Here is a 22839-nt window from a genome sequence, read left to right as displayed (position 1 = left end):
CGGGGCTTCAGGGTCAAACTGTTTATTATTGATTATTGGAAAACACCCAGTCAGCTCTGGATCTTACCTGGGGAGTGGAATAAAGAGCAGAGGTTGGTCAGCACCTGAAGGATGTCACCTGGTCTCAAAACTGAAGACTGAGAATCCATTCTGGACTCATCTGGTCTCTGAATTCACCTGTGCAGACCAAGACCACTGAGACGCTATCAGGCTGTTTCCTGTTTTCTCTTCATGACAGCCTGATGCTGTTGTTGTTGTTTACTCTGTTAGCTGATGAGATGCTGCCACAGACAGTGTTTATTGATAAATAACTGTTTTGTGGTTTGTGTGACTGACAGCAGTGTGGCCCCGCCCCCGATGATGTCACAGCTCAGTCAGTATAAATGAGCAGCAGGCTGCTGCTTGCTGACAGACAGACGTCATGTGGTGTCGAGGTTTCCTGCAGCAGACGCTCAGATTCATGTCAACCAGCAGACAGGTCAGTGTGTGTGTGTGTTTCTGTATGTTTGTGTTTTATAGGGACATAAACCTGATGGGTCACTGACCTTATAGGGACTCCTCTCCCTGTGGGGACTTGGTTTTAGGTTTTTAAGTTTTAGAAGTTTTCAGTTGTTGGTCATTTTATATCAGAGTGGGAAATCAATTAAATGTATTCTTTAAACATGAAGAGCAACTTCCAAACTTAACTGTTTACTCTTGTTTTTGTTCAGTTCTGTTATTTTAATTTAAATTTTTTATTTATATAGCTCCAAATCACAACAAAAGTCATCTCAAGGCACTTTTCATATAGAGCAGGTCTAGACCGTACTCTTTAAAATAGGTATTTACAGAGAGAGACCCAACAAATCCCACCATGAGCAGAAATACCTGCAGACAGAAGAGACAGAGACAGAAGCACAATACTACAGGAAAGGGAAGATACTGAGTTAGTAACATGTTTATGGGATATGAATCCATACGAGAGAGAGAGAGAGAGAGAGAGAGAGAGAGAGAGAGAGAGAGAGTGAGAGAGAGAGAGAGAGAAGCTCAGTGCAGTCTAGGCCTATAGCAGCATAACTAAGGGATGGTTCAAACCTGAGCCAACCCTAACTATAAGCTTTATCAAAGAGGAAAGTTTTAAGCTGACTCTTAAAGGTACAGAGGGTGTTTCTGCCTCCCAGACCCAAACTGGGAGAAGGTTCCACAGTAGAGGAGCCTGATAACTGAAGGCTCTGCCTCCCATTCTACTCTTAGAAACTCTGGGAACCACCAGTAAACCAGCATTCTGGGAGCACAGAGTCCTAGTGGGATTGTAGGGGACTATGAGATCTTTGAGGTATGATGTTGTTTCCTGTAGCAGCAGTGACTCTGTGTCGATGAACAGAACACTTCTGTATTTTAAATATTTTTAACATCTGAACTAAAAATGTTTTTAATAAAAGAATGATTTGTCATTTTTATTGAAGAAACAAAAACTACCAAGTGAAAACTGGAGCCAGAAAATAATTTATCTGCTCACCTGTCTGTCCCTCACCTGTCTCTCTCTCACCTGTCTCCAGGCTGGCATCCTCTTTGATGTGGATGGTGTCCTGCTCCGCGGTGGCTCCGTGATCCCGGCGGCTCGACAAGCTTTCAGGAAGCTTCTGGACCAAAACAACAACTTCCTGTTTCCTGTTGTTTTTGTCACCAACGCAGGAAGTTGTCAGAGACATCACAAGGCCCAGCAGCTGTCTCACCTGCTGGACGTCCAGGTACACAGACAGGTGGAGGACAGAGAGAGACAATTTTTATTTTCTTTAGTTTTCCATAATAATTAAATTTATTGTATTGGTTAAATTTTATTTTTATTTTATTGTTACATTTTGTTTCATTTGTTGCTGTGCTGTGATTGGTCCAACACAGTCATGTGTCCTTGCTCTCTCTCTGTAGATCACCCCAGAGCAGGTGGTTCTTTCCCACAGTCCTTTGCGAATGTTGAAGAGTTTCCATGATAAATGTGTCCTGGTGTCGGGACAAGGACCAGTGACTGACATCGCCAACACGTATCCTTCACAGCCAACCTTTGACCTTTGACCTCTGACCTCTGAGGTTCACAACAGCCACAGATAATGAATCATGTTGGTATCTGTGTTGGTGCCCCCACTCAGCCCGTGGTCACTAATGGAACTGTAACTAAAAACATTTATAAACAGGATGTCTGTAAAACTTAAAACAAACTCACTCAGTATTTGTGGGATGAATGTTTCATCCATGTTTTTATTTTTAAACAGAGAAAATATATTTTATATTTTTTGAACACAAAATATTAAACTTAAATTTTGGCCTCAAAATCTCAGGAAAAACATCAAATAAATACTTCTCAGTGTCTCACTGGATAATAAACAATAATAAACAATGATGATAAATGAACATGTGATTTAATGTTTCACAGTTTGTATAAAAGTTCAGCTTTTGTGTTTGATTGTGAGAGCACCAACAGTTTATCAGTTTTCCTGGTTCGTGTGTTTGAGTCTTAACTGAGTCGTTGTCAGTTTGGGTTTTCAGAAAGTTGTGAGCATCGAGCAGATCAGAGAACAGCATCCCCTGCTGGACATGGTGGACCACAATAGGAGACCCACACTACCTGTGAGTGCTTTACCTGTGGGCTACAGTGACCCCTGCAGACTGAGTTATATATAGTAAACAGTGTTGATTGTGTTTTTAGTCTCAAATTAAAAGTCAATTTTAGTTTTATTCCAAACTACCCATATTACTTACAGTACCTGATTTATTCTTGAAAGATTTTTGTCAGTGTGAAGAAACATTTTGAAATAAAAACATCAACATCAACAAAGTTAAGGAAAATAAATGATGTGACAGTGTGTGAATATTCTCATTCATCCAGGTCATAGTTATCTCAAGGAAATTTCAATCGAACGCAACTGGACTTAGTTATTAAATTAAGAACTAAATGGACTTAGTTCAATTGAAATTTCCTTGAGATGTGACAGTGTGTGAGGTCTGAGCTGCAGACCATCAGATTTATTACTGGTTCATATTTAATGATGTGTCTCAGAGACTGTCTGTGATTTAACTGTTTATTCTGTTTCAGTCGTCTCCTCTGACTCTGCCCAAAATAGAAGGTAACACAACAAATACACAACAAATACACAATGAACTACACAACTACAGAACTTTACACTTTATGTAGTTTGATTTATTTCTTCATTCCTTTGTATATTTTGTCTTGTTTAATTCTTTAACTCAGCACACAGGTTCAGTAAGACTCTCTAACCTCTGTTAATAAAGGTTGAATAAATGAAAGTATCTTTATGTAATTGAAAAGGTTTTTGTCCAAAACCATTTATTAAAACTAAAAAGACACAAAAGGATGTCATTACAAAATATGGAGAAAAAAACAAAAACACAAGGAGATAAATGTGATTTAAAATAAAATATAAATGAGTTGAACTATAATGAAGCAGAAGCAAAAGAAAAATGAAGAAACATTAAACTTTTTTGTTGACTTTTCCTCACTGACTTCCTGTGTTGCCATAGCGATTATCCTGTTTGGGGAACCAATCAGGTGGGAGACCAACCTGCAGCTGTTGATTGACGTGCTGCTGACCAATGGGAGTCCTGGTTGTGAGTACAACGCTCACCTGTCGAATCAGTTGCCGGTTCTGGCCTGTAACATGGACCTGGTGTGGATGGCCGAGGCCCCGTCTCCACGGTAACTGATCAATACATCAATCACTGATGAGTTTACATGGTATTGATATGGGCTGTGATCCATATGTCCTCCTGTCGAGATGGTGGTGTAGATTTGACCCTCCTGTGTTGCCGTAGGTTTGGTCATGGGATGTTCCTGCTCTGTCTGGAGTCTGTCTACAGGAAGCTGACGGGTCGGGAGCTGCAGTACCAGGCACTGCTGGGAAAACCCTGTCTGCTTACCTACCAGTACGCCGAGCACCTGCTGAGGCTGCAGAACCAGAACCGCAAGCTAACCACCATCTACGCTGTCGGGTAATCAAACCGTCCATAAGACCGTCCGTAACACCATCTTCACTGTTGGGTAACCAAACCATCTTCCTTTTGTTGCCTAGCGACAATCTGATGACGGACATCTACGGTGCTAATCTGTACAACCGTTACCTGGCTCAGCAGCAGGCTGCCATGATGACCAGCACCAAGCTCGTTGCCCAGGGAACGGGGAGTCAGGTGACGATTGCAGCCCCAGAGGAGGAGCTGGTGTCTGCTGCTTCTCAGTGTCGCTCCATACTGGTTTGTACTGGTTCCGGTCTGTTAAAACAATAAGATCTGATTATTTCTGTCTGTCAGTGAGGAAAACAAATGTCTGATGAGTTAGAAACTAAACAACAAAATACAAAAATGAAACAGAACAGCAGCAGAACAGTTAAAGTTCCGGGTTAAAGATAATGAACACCTGTAGATATTCAGTAGGAGAAGAAGAACCCTCAGATCCAGCAGCTTCTCTTCTTCACTGGATATTTACTGTGGATAACGCAGAGTCCATGACAGTACCAGTCTGTTGTTAACACACAGCTCCTCTACCTATCATCAGGTGTGCACAGGTGTCTATAACCCTCATTCCCCGCTGCCCAGTGACCGGGGCACGGCCATCACAGAAACAGTGTTCCATGGTCACAGAGACCTGGTCCTGGAGCCGGGCCTCGTAGAGCCGAGTCACGTGGTGGAGGATGTGGAGGCTGCTGTCGACCTGCTGCTGAAGCGAGAGGGCTCCATGACCTCTGACCTTTGACACCTGACCTCTGACCTGTCAGTGCCTGCTCCGTACCTGGAAGCACGATCTGATCTGCAGATGTGTATAACTGGATCAGTGGAAACACCTCATTCCTGCTGATTTGTAGCAGGCAGGTGTGCACAGGTGTGAACAGACACAGAGCTCAGTTCTGCACAGACTCTGTAAAGACTTTGGACTCATTATTTCTGTGAATGTGTCAGTTTCTCAGACTGTTGCTGACTGCTGATGGTCTGGAGGAGGAAGAGGTTCAGCACCTGTGAACACCTGAACCTGGAGCTGAGTTTAAACTTTAACCCCTGAACCTGTAAGCGACTGATCAGATCTCTAACATTTGTTAATTCATCAGTGACTGAAAACATCTGGACCATTTCACTTTTTATTTGACTGAAGTAAAATAAAGACATCTGAAAACCTGTTGATAGAAATTCTACTTACTAGAACTATTACTAATAGAAACAATGACGTGACACTTTAACTCGGGTGAATTTAATCTGACAAAATAAAAAAGTTCAACACGTTTCAATAATAAAAAATGTTTTTAAACGTGATATTAAACACGTTTTTATTTCCTCATTAACTCAGTTTCACTGTTCATCACACAAACACAGCGACAGCGCCCCCCAGTGACTGAATATGAAAATAACAACACAGTAAAATTAATCAAATAAAAAAGAAACAGGTGAAAACATCATGAATATTTCTGATACTGAGAATTTTATTAATTAATCTTATTTTATTTGGAAAATTACATCAATGAATATCACATTTTATATTTTTTTTTGCTTCACTGACAGACTGTAAATAATATATAAACAAACAAATAAAAAATCTGTAGATTCAGAACCAAGAAAAAGTTTTATATCAATGTTTCTGTTGAAGAGATTAAAGCTCTCATTTATATATTTAACACGACTGTTACAGTAACAGCAGGTTAAAGTTATTTCTTTACAAGTGAAACAGTTCATCATGATGATGATGATGATGATGGTGAATTTTCATTTGTTCAAAACTAAATATTGAAAATAAAAAAATAACGGTGAGTCTAATGACCGTTTAGTTTTATGAATAAAAGGTAATACCAGTAACAGGACTGATTGATCGATTGAACCGTGGTTTTAGGCGCTTTCTGGGATCGTGCGGGTTACTGCCTCGTCGACCTGCTCAACATGGCGGAGGGAGCAGGACACCTCGAAACAGGAAGCGGGGAAACTTCCGCGCATGCGTAGTGGCTCAGCCCGGGTCCCTGTAAAGATGTCTGAGCAGGCGGGGAGGGAGCGGAGCGGAGGACCCGAAACAAACGCACAGAACCCGCAACTCTCCGCAACTTAACCGGTCAAGGTAAGGGCATGCGACCCCGCAGAGCCGCTCCGACTGTACCGAGGCGCGGCGGAACGTCTGGGCCTTAAGATGAACCGGGTTACCGGCGCACCGGGCGGCTGGGTTCGTAGACCAGATCAGAAATGTTGTGCAGGACGCGCCGCGCTGTGGCAGGGGCGTGTCCGCCATCTTGTGAGAGAACTGGCGCCTAAACAGCAGCTGTCGCTCCGAGCGGGCCGCGTGAAATGGCCGTTAACGGTGAAGCCACTGGCGGCCGGGCGCTCTCTCTGTGTGTTTAAAGCACTGTAGCCCGGTTTGACCCCGCTGTGGACCGGGACCGACCGCCGCGGAGTCCGTGCGTTCAACCCAGGCTCCGGTGGAGCAGCCGCAGCCTTTTGTTGTCGTCCCCCTCTCCTCCTCCTTCTCCTCCTCCCCCTCCTTGTTTGTTCGGAAAGCCTCTCAGGCGCATGCGTGTAACCATGGCGCTCGTCTTTGCGTAGAGAGAAAACACAGGAAAGATTATATTTATTAACGCGGCGCTTTGATTAAACTCAGAAGCACACCGACACGAGCTGATCAGCTGGTTATCGATCATCGGGGTCAGATGTAAACATTGATCTGGTTCCGTTTCCCGCCACATTCAGGCCGTCAGGACAAACCGCTTGGCCTGGACTTTCATTTTCTCCCCGACATTAAACTGAAAACCTGTTTTAATCCAGTGAAGTCAGAGTATCTGCAACATTAAAACCTAGAACACCAGGAACTAATGACACGTTTTATAAAATCCACCTTCTCAGGCTGAAACTGATCATCTCTGTCAGGATCGGTTAATGTCTGTTTAACTGGTTCATCGTTTGAAAAACATGTTGATGTCTTTAAATGCCTGGTGTTATATAAAACCAAATAAATCCAGTCACTGAGACAGGAAACTGAAAATTATTGATTCACTGAATTATTAGTTCCAATGAGGTTAATTAAAGCACTGCAGTTATCAAGATTTAATGTTAGAATTAATCTTCCATCAGACACTGTTAGTTCGTCTCCATCATTCAGACTCAATGATAACATGTTGAGGTTATAATGATAAACATATAAAATGTTTTTATGAAGAGAAGGAAACTATATATAATAATTCCTCAGATCTCTCCATGTTATTCACCCCAGTAAAAACAAGGGAAGATATATATGACCATGGTATAGTCACTGTTATTGATTGATTATTTCAATTATGTAATGAGTATTTTTAACCCCTGAACCATCTGCGCTGAATATAACTCACATTTGGGGATGTTAACATGGACTCTGAGATATTTTTATTTTATAAATATGATTTATTCAGGAGAATTAGATGAATCAGTAACAGTGATAGTAGTGAGTTACAACAGAAAATGAAGATTTCAAACTTTCACCAAAAGAAACTTAAACTCTCATTCTGTGTAAAAACTTTTTACCATGAAGGAAAGTTTCAGCTCTTAATTTGTTTTGTTTTTATTTCAGTTTACCCAGAATCTTATCTTCAGATATCAGACATGATGTGAATGTTCAGCTGAAGAGACCAAAGTTTCTGAATAGGAAAATAAAAAAATTAAACTCTGAAACGTCCTGAGAGAATCTGAAACGATGTTTTCACCTTTGGCGGTGACTGATATGAACTCACCACACACACACACAATGATAATTTAATAATAAATTATTTTCCCTTTTTTGTTGATCACCAAATTGATTAATGCAGTAGTCATTTCAGAACAGGTGCATCAGGTGTAATTTGTCCACAGGCGAGCCCACATCTCTGAGGTCACAGGTTAGACTGTAACACCCGTGGAACAATTAATATCCATTTATTAATGAATAATTATAACAATGATACTGTAGCTCTGAGATCTGTGTCCCGATTTTTGTGACTTTTTGGTTGTTAAAATATCTCCCGTGTTTTATTTTGAAAGTGTGTCTTCCTGTCCAGGCAGGTCGATGTCATTCAGCTGAGATGTCCAGTGACAGCCAGGGATCGGTGAAAGGGGAGGCGGCCATGATGCTGCCTCCCTCTGGCTCCGCCTCTTCTCAGGGACAGCCCCTCTCTCCGTCCACCACCTCCAAACCACCTGAGCTCCCAGGTACACCTGTCTGCCTCTCACCTGTCTGTCTCCCACTTGTTTGTCTCACCTGTCTGCCTCTCACCTGTCTGTCTCTCTGTCTCTCTCTCTCTCTCTCTCTCTCTCTGTCTCTCTGTCTCTGTCTGTCTGTCTCTCTCTCACACACCTGTCTGTCTGACAGATGAACTGGTCCAGGCTGGCTGGTCTAAGTGCTGGTCTCGGAGGGAGAACCGACCCTATTACTTCAACAGATTCACCAATCAGAGCCTGTGGGAGGTCCCAGTGTTGGGTCAGCATGATGTCATTGTGAGTGTCAGTCAACAACTAAACAAAAACAACAACAACAAAACAACAAGAAGTTTGTTTTTCATCTGTTTACAAACAGCAGAGTGACTCAACTCGCAACAGGATGTAAAGAGGATGTTTGATGTTATGGTTTTATCTTCTCTCTCTGTCTCACCTGTCTGTCTCACCTGTCTGTATGCAGTCTGATCCTTTAGGTCTGAATGCGGCCCCGGCAGAGGGCGGAGACGGTAACCTTGGTAACGGTCAGAGGAAGAGAAGGAGCTCTGATGAGCAGGGGGCGGGGCCTAACAGCCTCAAACGTGCAAAGGTAAAAATTGTACACACCTGGTCAGGTGATCAATCAGCAGGTGACAGGTGTGCAGGGACTTAGGGAAATTTGTGTGTAACCAGATGTGTCTTTTCGCAGGTAGAGCCTACAACGCCCATCTCTCCCAGTACCCCCGGGGTCAAACCCTGGAGCGCCGCCCCTGAGGACAAACAGGCCCAGTCGGCCACACCCACCACTCCAAGCCCCGCCCCCACCCCTGCCCCATACAGACCAGCTGTGTGAGTACTGAGGTCCCGTCCCTTCCTGTTAGCCTTTGATGTCATCCTGTTGACCTGTTCAGGTGTTAAAGGTGTGTGTTGTGTTCAGGATCTACTGGGATCTGGACATCCAGACCAACGCTGTGATCAGAGAGCACCCCCCTGCCAACCACCTGCCCCCCCACCCTGAGATCGAGCTGCAGAGAGCTCAGCTCGTCACCAAACTGAGGCAACACTACCACGAGCTGTGTCACCAGAGAGAAGGTACGACACACCTGAACACACCTGTGCACACCTGTACAATCTGAGGCCTGTACTACGAAGCGAGGTTACTGGTTTATCAGGGTAACTTCAGGAGTAACTTAGTAACATAGCCTGTACTATAATAGCTGGATAGGTTTTACCTGAGGTTTGTTGCCATGGTAATTTACGCTGCGTCTCTGAACTGCCGGGCCAGGGGCGGTTTGGCCTGAAAGACAATATAATGTGACAGGCTGTTGTTATTGTAGATTACAGACCAAAACATGCAGCATTAATGATGGAAATATGAATGTGAACCACTTTATAGAAGGTTTCTATTTGATCCAGGTTCAGTTTCCATTGGCTGAAATACTGTTAACATGAAGTTTATACTGAACATAACAGCATTACATTCATACATATACAGCCTGAGTGTTCCAGGCAGAACATCATTAACAGGAACAGCTCATTCTCAGACATGTGACCCACGTGTTGACTGTAATCCAAGTATCTGAGAAATGATCACATATGTTCTGTGTCCTTCCATCTCATATTACAGATGAAGAATCCAGAGAACATGTGACCAGTCTCTCTGTCTTTGTTGGTTTGACATTGTGTCGTTAGAGTCTCTTTAAATTCCTCTAAACCCACAGAATTAACGTGCGCTCTTCATCTGAGAGATACGTTGCACGCCCCTTTAATCAACACGCACTAACTCTGATTAAGTTAACACTGACTCAACTTACTGACATCTGAACCACCGTCGTACCGTTTAACACAGATCGAGTCAGTCAGGGTTTGTCAACCCCGACTTTACCTGAGAACCTGAGTTAAACCAGAGGAGGTTCAACTGCCTTCATAGTACAGGCCTCTGAACACACCTGTACAACCTGAACACACCTAAGAGTCCACTTACGAATGGGTTTCACCTGTCTGTCTCTCTGTCTGTGGCTCAGGTATTGATCCGCCCCGAGAGTCATTCAACCGTTGGCTGTTGGAGAGGAAAGTAATTGACAAAGGTCACGACCCTTTATTACCGAGCGACTGTGACCCCATCATCTCCCCATCCATGTTCAGAGAGGTCATGAACGACATCCCCATCAGGTACCTGTCTGTCTGACCTGTCTGTCTGACCTGTCTCTCTCTGCGACCTGTCTGTCTGACCTGTCTCTCTGTCCGACCTGTCTCTCTCTCAGGTTGTCTCGTATTAAATATAAAGAAGAAGCTCGGAAGTTGTTGTTTAAATACGCTGAAGCCGCCAAGAAGATGATTGACTCCAGGTATGTCTCTACCAATCAGTTATTCTACTGAGACCTGCTGACCCCTGACCCCTGACCTCTGACCCCTGACCTGTGCAGGAATGCGAGTCCAGAGAGCAGGAAGGTGGTGAAGTGGAACGCTGAGGACACGATGAGCTGGCTTCGCCGAGATCACTCTGCCAGCAAGGAGGACTACATGGTAACCTCTGACCTTTGACCTTTCACATGTTTATAAAGGTGTTTAGATTCTGGCTGTTTATTGGCTGAGAGGGGAGCAGAGCTGTCAGCTGGTCACCACCTGGTGCTGAGGTGGATCAGGTGAGAAGGTTTGGGTCTGAACCTGTAGTCTGACAGACGGAGGCTCACACCGCCTCAGGAGAACTGATGTAGATTTGGATCTGTGGACTAGCTGTACCAGGAACAGTACAGGATCCTGGAAGGGTCACAGGAGTTTGTCCATCTGTGTTATGTGGACTTGGAGGTTTCTGACCATGTCTCCAGGTGTATCCTGGTGGGAGTACTGTGAGTCCTTCAGTCCTCATAGAACCAGAGTAAGAACTGAGTCTGGGTCAGACAGGGTCTCAGTTGGTGGTGGACTCCACCAGGGTTCATGGTTTATGGGTCCTGGTCCTCTGATGGAAACCAGAGGAGGGAGTCCCTGTCCCAGGTGTAGTTGAACAGGAAGTCAGGTGAGGTGGTTCCGGAATCTGATCAGGACACACCTGGTTCCCTCCCCATGAAAGTGGTCTAGACCTGAGATCTATTTCTGTGGACTCAGATGTCACTGTGTGTTTGCAGGACCGACTGGAACACCTGAGGCAGCAGTGTGGTCCTCACGTCGCCGCCGTCGCCAAAGACTCTGTGGAGGGAATCTGCTCCAAGATATACCAGCTGTCTGCAGAGTACAGCCGCCGCCTGAGACAGACTCACCTGAGCCTGCTGCAGGACCCGCCCACAGGTACACGCTCACACCTGAGCCCAGGTACACACTTACAGGTGCACGCTCACACCTGAGCCCAGGTACACACTTACAGGTGCACGCTCACACCTGAGCCAGCCCTCCATCCTGTGTGTAACTCATCTGTGTGTACCTGTGTGTCTGCGTTCAGAGGCGTGTGCGTCCCCCCCCCAATCCCGGCTGGTCTACTGTTATCCAGTGCGCCTGGCAATCCCCTCGCCCCCCCTCCCCCGGGTGGAGCTGCACTTTGAGAATGACGTGGCCTGTCTGCGCTTTAGAGGAGAGATGGTCAAGGTCAACAGAGGTCACTTCAGCAAACTGGTTAGTACTGATCCTGCTCTGTTACCATGACCTCTCAGGTGTAAGAGCAGGTGTCAGACACCTGCATCTGAGGAAGTGAGAACAGCAGCAGCTGTTTCATTTTACTGTTCATCAGCAGATAGTGATGTTCACCTGATAATCCTGTCTGTCTGTCTCTAACCTGTCTCTCTCTCTCTGTCTACCTGTCCAGGAGTTGTTGTACAGGTACAGCTGTATTGACGATCCACGCTTTGAGAAGTTCCTGTCCAGAGTCTGGTGCCTCCTGAAGAGATACCAGGTCAGCTGACTCTGTTAACCAATCAGCTTTTACCTTCTGACAGCTGACGGTCTGTGTTTGCTAACGACCCAGTTAATTGATTAATGAGGTGTCTTTGTGTGTCCAGGAGATGTTTGGCAGCGGTGCTAATGAGGGGACCGGCCTGCAGGGGGCGCTGCCGGTGTCCGTGTTTGAGGCGTTGAACCGGCAGTTCGGAGTTTCCTTCGAGTGTTTCGCCTCGCCTCTCAACTGCTATTTCAAACAGTTCTGCTCCGCCTTCCCCGACATCGATGGCTTCTTTGGATCCAGAGGGTGAGACGGACATCCAACACATCCATAAACACCTGTAAACTGTGGCAACTTCTTGTGACCTGTCAGTGTTTGTTTTTAGGCCGTTCCTGATGTTCTCTCCGGTCAGCGGCTCCTTTGAGGCCAACCCTCCATTCTGTGAAGAGCTGATGGACGCCATGGTGACGCACTTTGAGGTAAGTGTACCGTACTGGTCCGAGCCAGACTGCTCTGGTCTGTATTGGTCCTGTATATCCATGTGGACTCCCTGTGGTCTATCTCTGTTAGGACCTGTTGGATCAGTCCTCAGAGCCTCTGTCCTTCATCGTCTTCGTCCCTGAGTGGCGTGACCCTGTGACCCCGGCGCTGACCCGCATGGAGGGAAGTCGCTTCCTCCGACACCAGCTGAGCGTCCCGGCCTATGAGCACGAGTACCGGTCCGGGAGTCAGCACATCTGCAAGAGGTACTGATACTGTACTCTACCATAAAGATAGGATTCAAGGAGATTTATTGTCATTTCAACACATGTGAACATGAGGTGAAACGAAATGGGTTACTCTGGTCCCGGTGCAAGCCAATTACAGAAAGTAAAGTATAGAAATACAATAAGATAGAATAATATAATACAATAGAATAAAATAGAATATATAGATATAGGCTAAAGTAATATAAATATAGAAAATTCACAGTAATAGAAAAATTTCACAGTTTAAGAAATAAAAAATAAAAATGAAATGAAATTAAATTAAATGAAATTTCACAACAACAGTGTCCGAGAGTGTGGGAGTTAAAGTGACGTTAGTGCAAGAGATGTATTGTATTGTACTACACTGTACTGCAGAGCTACTGCAGAGATATTACACTGTACTGCAGTTTTTGTACTCCACAGTACTGTATTACTTCTTGTCTGTGCTTACAGAGATGAGATGCTACTACCGGGCGGTACATGGTACTGCAGTACTCTTCCTTCAGAATGATGCAGGTTTCGCGAAGTGGGCTCCGACTCCAGAGCGTCTGGCCGAGCTCACAGCGGCGTACCGCCCCGCCTCCTCTCGTACCTCCTCCTTGTCCTCTCCTGGCCCCGCCCACATTGCTCCTGGAGACAGAGACTCTGCCCCTAAGGCCTCTGATAGGATGCAAAGTGGCGTGATGTCACCAGGCAGCCATGACAACAACAACAACAACAACAGCAGCAGCAGTAGTAGCAGTAGCAGTAGCAGTAGCAGCAGTCCTCGAGACAAGATGGCTGCTGTGTAGAGGGTCGGGGTTTATAATAGGCCACGCCCCCTGCCTGTTGGACAGGTGTTTAAAGTTTCTGTGTTTCACAGCATTAGTTTGTTCTGGTTGTTGTCTCGTCTGTTCAGATTGTCCCTCACCAGCACCTGTAGCACACCCTCAGCTTCTCCATCCACAATGTTGTTCTGTTCCTGCTGCCAGCAGGGGGCGGGGCCAGAGCGCCACACTGAAACCTGATTTAACCCTTTCTGTCATTCGGTTGGCTTTCACTTGTCCCCTCAGTCCGTGACGTCCCCGCTCACATCGGCTGTTCTGATTGGGCGAAGCTCTGACACCACAAAGTCTGGAGCTTTTCTTTCACCTGCAGTTGATTCACGTCCAGGTGTGGTTGCTGCTGTTGCCTAGCAACAAGCACTGCAGCCAGTCAGATTACAGAGTTAATGGGTGAGCAGCGACGTGTTGGAGCTCCAGCAATAAAAACCTTTTCATTCACCTGTGATGTCATCTGTGATGTCACTGCTCCTATGGGTCATTGGAGGACTTCTGATTGGTCCCTGCACCGATGGGGCTTGGTGATTGGTTGATAAGGCAGCTATTGTTTCTATTGGACTCTTTGTCTTTCTTTGTCAAGTCGGACAGAATCCAGCGACAACCCGTTTCAGGCCCCGCCTCCTCAGGACAGCCGGGCCAATCGGCGCTCGTCCTTAAGAGGATGTACCTGTGTACCTGCGGTGCAGGTGCATTGTGGGAAACTGAGTATTTAGCAGGCGGGAGGAGGTGGAGCATCTGCTATGAGGTCATACTTACCAGTGGAAGGAGGTGGAGTCAGAACGGGGACTCGGACTGGTCGGTGAGGACAGACGGCTGAGACGCCATTTACAGAGGTCACATCACTTCCTGTCACGTGACTGGATGTTTGATCAGTGAGGCAGGTGTTTGACCAGGTGTGTTCAGCAGCAGGTTGAGGCGAGTTGTGAAGTGTGAGGAGTTCTTCCAGGGTTCCTGCAGTAAAGTCTGGTTCTGGTTCTGAGTACAGACAGACTTTAATCTCCAAACGTTTTCTCTGAAAACATGAGGTCTTCTCTGACGATCATGTCCTCTTCAGATCAGCTTCTGTGCTAACGATTTTAAATATTTGACAAACGCGGCTCCTCACACTTTGTAACTTAATACTCTGCTGCTGACTGTCTGCTCTCTGATTGGCTGAAGAGTCATCGTATCAGGCACCTGCTTTCTGATTGGCTGATGAGTCGTCCTATCAGGTGTCTGTTGCCGTGTGACCTCAGCAGCTGTGTAGATAATGTACAGTTGGACTGATGAAGTCTGTTGATGTTATTTTCCTCATCTGCTGTTAAATTGAAAAAACAAATGAAATTGTTTAACTGTTGTTTTTTATTTGAGTTAATTTAACAGTTTTTTAAAGAGATGATCTGTTTCCTGTATCACAAAGCTTACGATAGTTTGTTTTAAACTAAACCAAAGTGTTATTAAGAAAATCTATATCTTGTATGTAAAACTAGAAGTGTGTATGCATCAGTAATGCTGACGTCTAACCAGCAGAAACTCCTCCACCTTATTTTTATAATTCTCAGCTGTTTTTCTTTCTGTGATGTTTGTTTTTTTTATGGTTTGTTTTGGGGTTTTTTGTTTTTTGTGCATGAAATGTTCAGACTCTAAATGATGTTTGTAATCCTGAATGTTTTCCAGGCTGAGTCTCCGTCGCTGCTCCACCTCACCTCCACCTTTAAATTTAGACTCTTTAAAGGAGCAGTCCGACGTTTTCTGTGTAACAGGATGTTGGATTTCAGCTTGCATCATGCTAAGCTAGGCTAATGATAGACTGTTCCTTTAATATTCCTATGAAACTTCATCACACTGACCAGAGAAAACAAACTGGAGACATTTTCTTTAATTATAAGATTTGAGTCTGATAATTATAAAATCCTGTAGTTACAAGTTTCTGATTCATTTTGATGATCAGTATCTCCTGTAAAACCGCTCGTCTTCTAGTCATGAGAAAACATTTCATTAGTTTTCTTGTTATTATGACGAATGTATCAAACTATATTTTCTTATTTTTTATGACATTCAGGTCTAATAATTACAATAATGAGATTTTTGTGATCTCATGATTAATTAAATTAAATTTTGAGGACAGTTTTCTTGTGATCATCACTCAGATCTGTATCAGATGACCACAAAATCTTTGTCTCAGTTTCATGAAAACGTTAATGTTTCAGCTGAAATAGATTTCATAATCACAAGAAAACTGAACGTTACATCTGTTTGTAGATTTAAAGCAACAATTCACAGGATTTTCCAAAAAAAAAAAAAAGTCCAGTCATCGCCTCAATTTTATTTTCCGATCAGAACTAAGATTTGATTTCTCTGATTCACATCTTTGTTGTCATTAATGCCAACAGATGAATTATTCCTTTAATGATCCTCAACATGTTTTCTCCTGATTTACAGTTTGTCTCCAGTTTGTTTGTTTCTTTAATAAACATGTTTGCTTGTTTGTAATTCAGCCTCTGGTGATGAAGTGATAGAAGTGTCTCTGAGGTTCAGGACGTTTCCTCGTCTTCATCACATCTAGTTTTAAACATGACGTGAGGCGACGGACAGAGACTTGGCCGTTTGTGGTCCTCGCAGCTGGAGAATGTAAATACAGTCTGTCCTTCGTCCTGCCTGCAGAAAAACTGCAGCTTCACTCTCCCAGTAAAATATATCCAAACCAGTAAAACCAGTCACCTGGTCTGATCATTTCTACTGGACTCACTGATCATTCCCTACATGTTCTACTGAGAACACAGGAGACTTTGCTCCACTGAGGTTCTCCTGACAGAGAGAGGACGCCTGAACACAACACAGTGTCTGTAACAGGAGGTGTCGGACAGAACAAACACGTTACAGAACATTAGAACATTAGTGAGTAAAAAGATGAAGAGATGTCGACCTGTGATGAAGATGAGTTTTATAAACAGATTTAAACTTTAAACACAGTCACATAAAATCAGAACTTTATCTCAGTTTTCATAGAATTATCTTCATCTTCTAGTTATCATCATTTCCTTTGGTTCTTTTACTGATTAAAACCAGGTGAGTTAAATGTTCACCTGTTGTCCTGACAGTACAAAACAACACTGTTATTTTTGTGCTTTTATTTTGGAATGTGGCCGGAAAAGTTGTCGATGCTACCTGCGTCACAGAACCGGAAACGAACCAGAGTGATTTCCTGGAATCAAACATTAAACAGAGTTGATTATTGACTACCATTTTACTGATAATCACCCATCATCCTGTCAGTGTCTCTCAGCGCTGAGACCCTGGTAACTCTCCGGTAATTCTCCGGTAACGTTTTTATTACATCAGCCGGAAACTGAACACCGGTAGCTCCCGCTGCTAGCTTCACCTGCTGTTAGCCCAGCCCGGAAGAGTTAGCTCGGTTAGTCCCGGATCGAACTAGACCAGAACTGTTTTCATCATGGGAGCCCACCGCAGTGAGGGAGGCCGGGATTGGCTGGAGCATGACGGGCAGGAGCAGCCGGAGCAGACCCCGGTAAGACCCGCAGCTAACGGGTTAGCTTAGCTCGATGCTAACCTGAACTGATGCTTTGTTTTGTTTCATCATTAAAACATAGCGGCGGTTTGTTCTGTTTTACTGAGGCTAAAAGCTGCAAACGTCTGTTTCACTAACTGAACTACAAGAAGAAATAAAATGAGATGTGACAGTTGAACCGTGAGGAATATGTCCTCAGCACCGGGACAGACCGGACCAGCAGGTCTGAACGTTCCCGGTAAACTCAGCAGGGAAGATGGACTCATTCACTCAGTGTCACAATCTGATGGAAACCTGGGGTTTAGGTTTCTGATGGTTCCCTGTAGATCCTCTGATGGTTCTCTGTGTTTCTCTGTAGAAGCCGTGGAACGTGATGATCAAACACCGACAGATTCACAGACGAGGACGTCGCTCTCACATGACAGTCAGGTGATTCTGATGATAATAATGAACCAGTTCATGTGAATTCACTGTCTTTAAATTCACATATAGTGCTAATGTGTGTAGGTTTGTGTTAGTTTGGTGACTGAGAGCTGATATTGTTAATACAGGTTCAAACTCACCTCTGTGTGTGTGTGTGTGTGTAGCTACACGGATCCTCAGGTGTCCATGGACCTGTTGAGGGCGGTGCTTCAGCCCAGCTTCAACGATGACATCATGGCTGTGTTCAGGAAGTATCAGAAGGTCAGAGGTCACAGACTGAGGTCACTTTATATATATATATAGTTTTCTGATGAACCTGCTCAGGTGTTTCACAGGTGTTTGTGTTGCAGTTCTTTGAGAAGGCAGCAGAGAACGTGAAGGAGAACGTGGGAGACGACATTCAGACTGATCAGCTGATCAGAGAGGCCTGCAGGAACGTTCTGGAACATGTGAGGTCACTTCCTGTTGTCTGGCCTCTGACCCAGATGGTCATCTGCTCACCTGTGTGTATGTGTCTCTGTGGTTACCATGGTTTCCTCTGCTGTCATCACCAGGCCAAACAGCTGTTTCCAGAGGGGGAGGTGAAGAGGGCGGGGCCAGAGGTCGCCATTAAGGTAGGAGTCCTCTCACTGACCAATCAGATCATCAGCAGCAGGTCGTAACCTGGTCTGGTTCTGATTCTGGGTCTTTGTTCCTGACAGAGGTCCAGACCCGCTGATGAAGACTGCAGTCAGAGAGGAAGCCCCCTCCCCAAGAAGGTAAACATCTTTATTTATTTATTTATTTACAGTGAACAGGTGTTGTCGTTTTTTTAACAGATTTGTTTGTGTTGTCAGAGAAAAACTCGTCCCAGCGCCACGCTCGTCTCCTCTGATCGACCTCTGACCTTCTCTCAGTGAGTACCTGGTACCAGGTGACATCATCAGTATCCAGGTAGATGATCACCTGACCTCCCTCTGTCTGTTTGTTCTCAGAGTGAAACCGAAGTCTGATCCCATCAAGAGAGAAGGACCAAAGGTGAGTTACAGCTCACCTGTCAGGTTCACTTGGGTGTTTCCATAAAACAGGTGTGAGGACTCAGGTGCATCAGTACAGAACCACCAGTCTGATGAAGACCGACCCAAAGATGCTCTGATGCTAAACTAGATTAATCAGCTGATCAGGACAAGTTCACCTGTTTATTCTGACTTGTGTTTCCAGGAAGTTTCTTCAACAGATAAAAATAAATATAAAAACCTATTCTCACCTGCGGGTGAACTCTGAACATCATCATCATCTAATGACTCACCTGAGTGTGTTTACCTGTCTATATTTCAGTGGGATCCATCCAGACTCAACGACAGCAGCACGTTTGTTCTCGGCTCCAGAGCAAACAAGTCAGTCAACAGCACGCTAAGAATACGCTAACCCAACATTAGCTACATGCTGTTCTCATGTGGTTGTTGCAGTAGAAACTGATTTGACTCAGCTTTAACACACCTGGAGAGGTTAAAGGTCACCTGTCTGTGTGATGTCCCTGTAGGGCGCTGGGGATGGGCGGGACCAGAGGACGAATCTACATCAAACACGCCGACCTGTTCAAGGTAATGACACAGACAGACTAAACCCCTCTGACCTCAAAAACATCTGAACCATCAAACCCGACAGTCGACAGCAGAGATCAGTTTAACCATTGTGTGTGTGTGTGTGTGTGTGTGTCAGTACGCTGCAGATGCAAAGGATAAGCAATGGTTGGCAGAACGACATCACATGAGAGCGACAGGAGGGAAGATGGTGAGAAACACTCAGACTGATATAACGGAGTCCGGGTCCAGGTATGTCTTGAGTCGAGGTGAGTCCTGGTGTAGTCACCTGTCCCAGGTGAGTTCACCAGGTTACACCTGTAACCAGGACAGAGACCTGGACCCACATAGGATCACTGAATGGGTCTACAGGAGCCCAGAGGGTTCAGGACAAGAGCCTGCACCTGCACACACCTGTCTGACCTGTCTTGTCTGTTTGTGTTCAGGCATACCTGCTGATTGAAGAGGACATCCAGGATCTGTCCCGCAGTGACGAGTACAAGTGAGTCTGACATCACGTCTGTGTCTCCATAGTAACCCCCCCTGTAGTTACCATGGTAACGGTTGTGTGTGTGTGGTCAGGGACTGTCCGGACGTCAGGATGGACGAGATGAAGCCGTTCACTGTTCCTCAGTGGATGGTAGAGAAGATGAAGAGAGCCATGGAGGCGCAGAGAGACGCCGACCTCTGACCTCTAACTCCCACAAATACACACACGACCTTTGACCCCCCACCCCACCCCCACTCCCCACACACACACCTGGAGTCTTTAGTAAAAATAAACAAGAAGCCAGTCGGAGAGGAGAGACCGATCGTGTGACCATATTGGATTTTTTCTTTTTTCCCTGTTGTTTAAAAAAATAAAATAAAAACTGTTGCTAAGATACAGACGTGTTGGTCGTCTGTTCATCACCTGAGGCAGGTCAGACTGGATCAAACCAGGTGAGACAGGTTTAACATGTTTCAGCTTTATGTTATTGGTTCTGTAGACCCCAGGACTGGTCCTGGTCCTGGTCCAGTTTCCTACCAACACACCTGAGGATTCACCTGAGCAGCAGGTAAATAGGTGATACACCACACCTTGCGTGACATCTCAGACTTTATTTATAAAAATAAACACACACACAAAGGAAATGACATCATCAGGAGGGGCGGGGCTTCACTCGATCCCTTCCTGTTTGTCTTTGATGGCGACTCTGAAGCGTTCCTCCAGCAGAGACAGCTCGCTGATCAGGTCTGTGATGGCATTTGTAAATGCTTCCTGTCAACAAAACATCACTTCCTGTCAACAATACATCACTTCCTGTAAAAGTAAAAGCCCCCGGCACCTGCTGTAGCATTAGTAATGACCAGTAGTGAGGTGTGTGTGTTACCTGTGGGCTGTAATCAGGTGTGGTCTGGACTCTGATGACGATCTTGTGCTCCAGAGGATGAGGAACTTTGTAACCAGCAAACAGAACCTGAGGATCCTTCAGGAGCTGACTGAAACACAGACACACACCTGGTCAGGTACTGATGAGTCGCATTGATCAGAGTCCAGCTGACTGCTGCTGAAGTCTCATGCTACAGTCATTATTTAATGATATAAAATGAACCAAAATAAAAAGTGTTCGAGCTGCAGTTGATCTTATTATCATTATTGATTATTTTATTGATGATGGGGTTCATCACATTTCTTCACTGGAACCATCAACACCATGCAACAGGGGGTTAATTTTCTATCGATCAACTAATTGATCAGTGGATTAATCAGACGAACTGACTGACTGAAGTGAGAACAGTCTGATCAGCTCAGATTACAAAACTAATTATTTGTTGTTTATAAAATAATTCTGGTCCAGAGTCATCAGAGACTTTCACAATAAGAGCCTCCTGATTTTAGCCTGTTAGCTCTGTGTTTAGCATCGTTAGCTCTGTACCTCTGTTTCCCTGGCTTTAGAAGCCCTCAGCCTCCGGTTTGAAAGCTGTGTGACAGTGTGTTTACCGTGTGTCTGTCTGTTAGCCGTGTGTTAGCTGTGTGTCTGTCTGTTAGCCGTGTGTTAGCTGTGTGTCTGTCTGTTAGCCGTGTGTTAGCTCTGTGTTAGCTCGGAGCGTTAGCCTCTTACGCTCGGATGATGTTGCCCAGAGTGTGGTCCTCCTTGTTGAGGGTGAAAAGGCAGGCGTTGGGGACCTTCGTGTCTTTGCTGATGCTGATCTTCTTCTCTCCTTCAAACAACAGAAACGACTCGAAAGCTGGAGGGGCGTTCATCTTCTCAGTGCGCGAGGTGAACGGAACTGACCGGAAACGTCGCTTCAAAACAAGATGACGACTTCTGGCTCCTCCTCCTTCTTGAGATCTCTCAGTGCAGACGTGAGGAGTCCTGACTGAGGAGGACAGGAGGACTGTCTGCAGCTGGAGCTCAGATCAGGTGATTCTACCTGAACTCACCTGTACCTGTCTGAACTGTGATAAAATAATCCAGTCCACAGATGCAGCATGTTTTTATTATGTTTCCAGCTTCAGTATCAGATAAACAGAAATATTTACAGTATTTCACTGTGGACGACGGTTACCACAGAGACGAGACGACCAGCGGTCTCACCTGACAGGTGAGTCCTCATGTCTCTGAAGACATCAGAGCAAATCTCCAGACAGACGTTACTTTAGATAAACTGAGTGAACTGTGAACTGGGAGCTCAATGGAGGATCATAACCACAGCTAAGACTGGTACCACAGCTTATCATAGTAGACTAAGATCTGCTGTGAGGACTTTCAGGACTGTCTCCTGTGGACTTAAAGCTGCACCTTTGAAGAGACCATGTGAGCCATAAGCGTGGCATTCCCTGAAGACAGCATCTCTTCAAGGTGTGTTTTCATTCTGATGCCAGACCACATGTGGAGGAAGTCTGTGGACTGTTTAGGTGCTTGATGTGCTGCAGGACCTGGGCCGTGTTGTTGCAGCATGGCTCTTTTGAGCAGCGCACTCCCAGAAGTCTTCTGATTAACTGAGGATACAAAGACAGTGTGGACATAAGGTCCCAGGACTGCATCCAAAGACTTTGTTAACATATAGTGATATGCTGAACAGGACACAGATCTTGAGAGTTTAAGAAAAACCCATTCAGTGCCCTTTTCCTCCAATGCTGGGAAATAAAGATTTGTATCATCTTGGTAAATCATGGAAAACCAGTTCCACCCCTGGTTCCTCTCAGGACAGCACTGAGGTCAGTTTTTGCAGATCACAGGACAAACTGCCCCACCCAGAGACAGAGGTGTTATCAGACCAGGACCCTGCCCCACTGACAGCAGTTCACGTAGTCACTGCTAATAGTGGTCACATGGTTGAAGACTGGCACCATTACAGAGCAGCTGATGCAGGTCTCAGCTCAGTGCTCAGCTCGTTAGTGAGGACAGTTCAGGGTCATCAGTAAGGGACAGACTTAACCCACCCATTGCAGAATCAGAAAAACTTTATTGATATAGATTGGCCGATTGGTTGAAAGTTTTGCCTTCTGGCTCAGCTCCCTCTTCATCATGGTACAACATCTACATCACTGCTGCCAATGCACCAATCCACCTATCCATTTTACTATATCCTACCCTCTCTCATGAACAAGGCCCCAGGATACTTGAGTGGAGGTCTGAGGTTTAATAACTGGTTGGAGCTTCCAGCACCTTGGAGTTAACTTTCCTGGGGAGGCTAAGCAGTGTGATATCCCACACCCAATTTTAAGCCTCCAGGGCTGCCAAAGCTTCAGCCCCTCTAACCTCCT

At 45.2% G+C, this 22839-nt stretch overlaps 4 protein-coding genes across 5 annotated transcripts; 3 read left to right on the top strand and 1 right to left on the bottom strand.

The window, feature by feature from the left end:
* Positions 1 to 375: 375 nt before the first annotated feature.
* On the top strand, positions 376 to 5159 carry zgc:77375 (uncharacterized protein LOC402927 homolog). Its single transcript, XM_018687685.2, has 9 exons — positions 376 to 478; positions 1539 to 1730; positions 1909 to 2021; positions 2511 to 2604; positions 3071 to 3101; positions 3517 to 3691; positions 3808 to 3984; positions 4065 to 4242; positions 4544 to 5159. Exons 1-9 carry the CDS (start codon positions 422 to 424, stop codon positions 4739 to 4741), a joined length of 1215 nt encoding a protein of 404 aa, XP_018543201.1. The 5' UTR covers positions 376 to 421; the 3' UTR covers positions 4742 to 5159.
* A 134-nt stretch (positions 5160 to 5293) lies between these two features.
* pcif1 (phosphorylated CTD interacting factor 1) lies at positions 5294 to 16284 on the top strand. 2 transcript variants are annotated; one of them, XM_018687683.2, is made up of 16 exons: positions 5294 to 6082; positions 8022 to 8172; positions 8333 to 8457; positions 8639 to 8764; positions 8864 to 9003; positions 9092 to 9246; positions 10179 to 10326; positions 10419 to 10502; positions 10581 to 10680; positions 11280 to 11439; positions 11591 to 11760; positions 11951 to 12037; positions 12144 to 12328; positions 12408 to 12501; positions 12593 to 12768; positions 13232 to 16284. In XM_018687683.2, exons 2-16 carry the CDS (start codon positions 8046 to 8048, stop codon positions 13560 to 13562), a joined length of 2208 nt encoding a protein of 735 aa, XP_018543199.1. In that variant the 5' UTR covers positions 5294 to 6082; positions 8022 to 8045; the 3' UTR covers positions 13563 to 16284. The 2 variants fall into 2 exon arrangements, with proteins under 2 accessions (XP_018543199.1, XP_050930717.1); XM_051074760.1 differs by having other exon boundaries at positions 8026 to 8172; positions 12593 to 13355.
* A 296-nt stretch (positions 16285 to 16580) lies between these two features.
* On the top strand, positions 16581 to 19971 carry LOC108890704 (deoxynucleotidyltransferase terminal-interacting protein 1). Its single transcript, XM_018687687.2, has 13 exons — positions 16581 to 17100; positions 17459 to 17529; positions 17688 to 17784; positions 17874 to 17972; positions 18078 to 18137; positions 18225 to 18281; positions 18360 to 18418; positions 18498 to 18540; positions 18841 to 18899; positions 19046 to 19106; positions 19225 to 19296; positions 19532 to 19587; positions 19668 to 19971. The coding sequence occupies exons 1-13, from the start codon at positions 17026 to 17028 to the stop codon at positions 19774 to 19776; spliced, it is 918 nt and encodes a 305-aa protein (XP_018543203.1). The 5' UTR covers positions 16581 to 17025; the 3' UTR covers positions 19777 to 19971.
* Positions 19972 to 20171: 200 nt separating this feature from the next.
* On the bottom strand, positions 20172 to 21389 carry polr2j (RNA polymerase II subunit J). The gene is made up of 3 exons (XM_018687691.2): positions 21191 to 21389; positions 20459 to 20567; positions 20172 to 20346 (listed from the first exon to the last, which is right to left on the bottom strand). Exons 1-3 carry the CDS (start codon positions 21331 to 21333, stop codon positions 20245 to 20247), a joined length of 354 nt encoding a protein of 117 aa, XP_018543207.1. The 5' UTR covers positions 21334 to 21389; the 3' UTR covers positions 20172 to 20244.
* Between the last annotated feature and the right edge of the window lie 1450 nt (positions 21390 to 22839).

The sequence above is a fragment of the Lates calcarifer genome, linkage group LG12, assembly GCF_001640805.2.
Source record: "Lates calcarifer isolate ASB-BC8 linkage group LG12, TLL_Latcal_v3, whole genome shotgun sequence".
NCBI classification, from domain to species: Eukaryota; Metazoa; Chordata; class Actinopteri; family Centropomidae; genus Lates; species Lates calcarifer.
The sequence above is the reverse complement of the archived record's forward strand: the minus strand, read 5'-3'. Positions and strand labels throughout refer to the sequence as shown.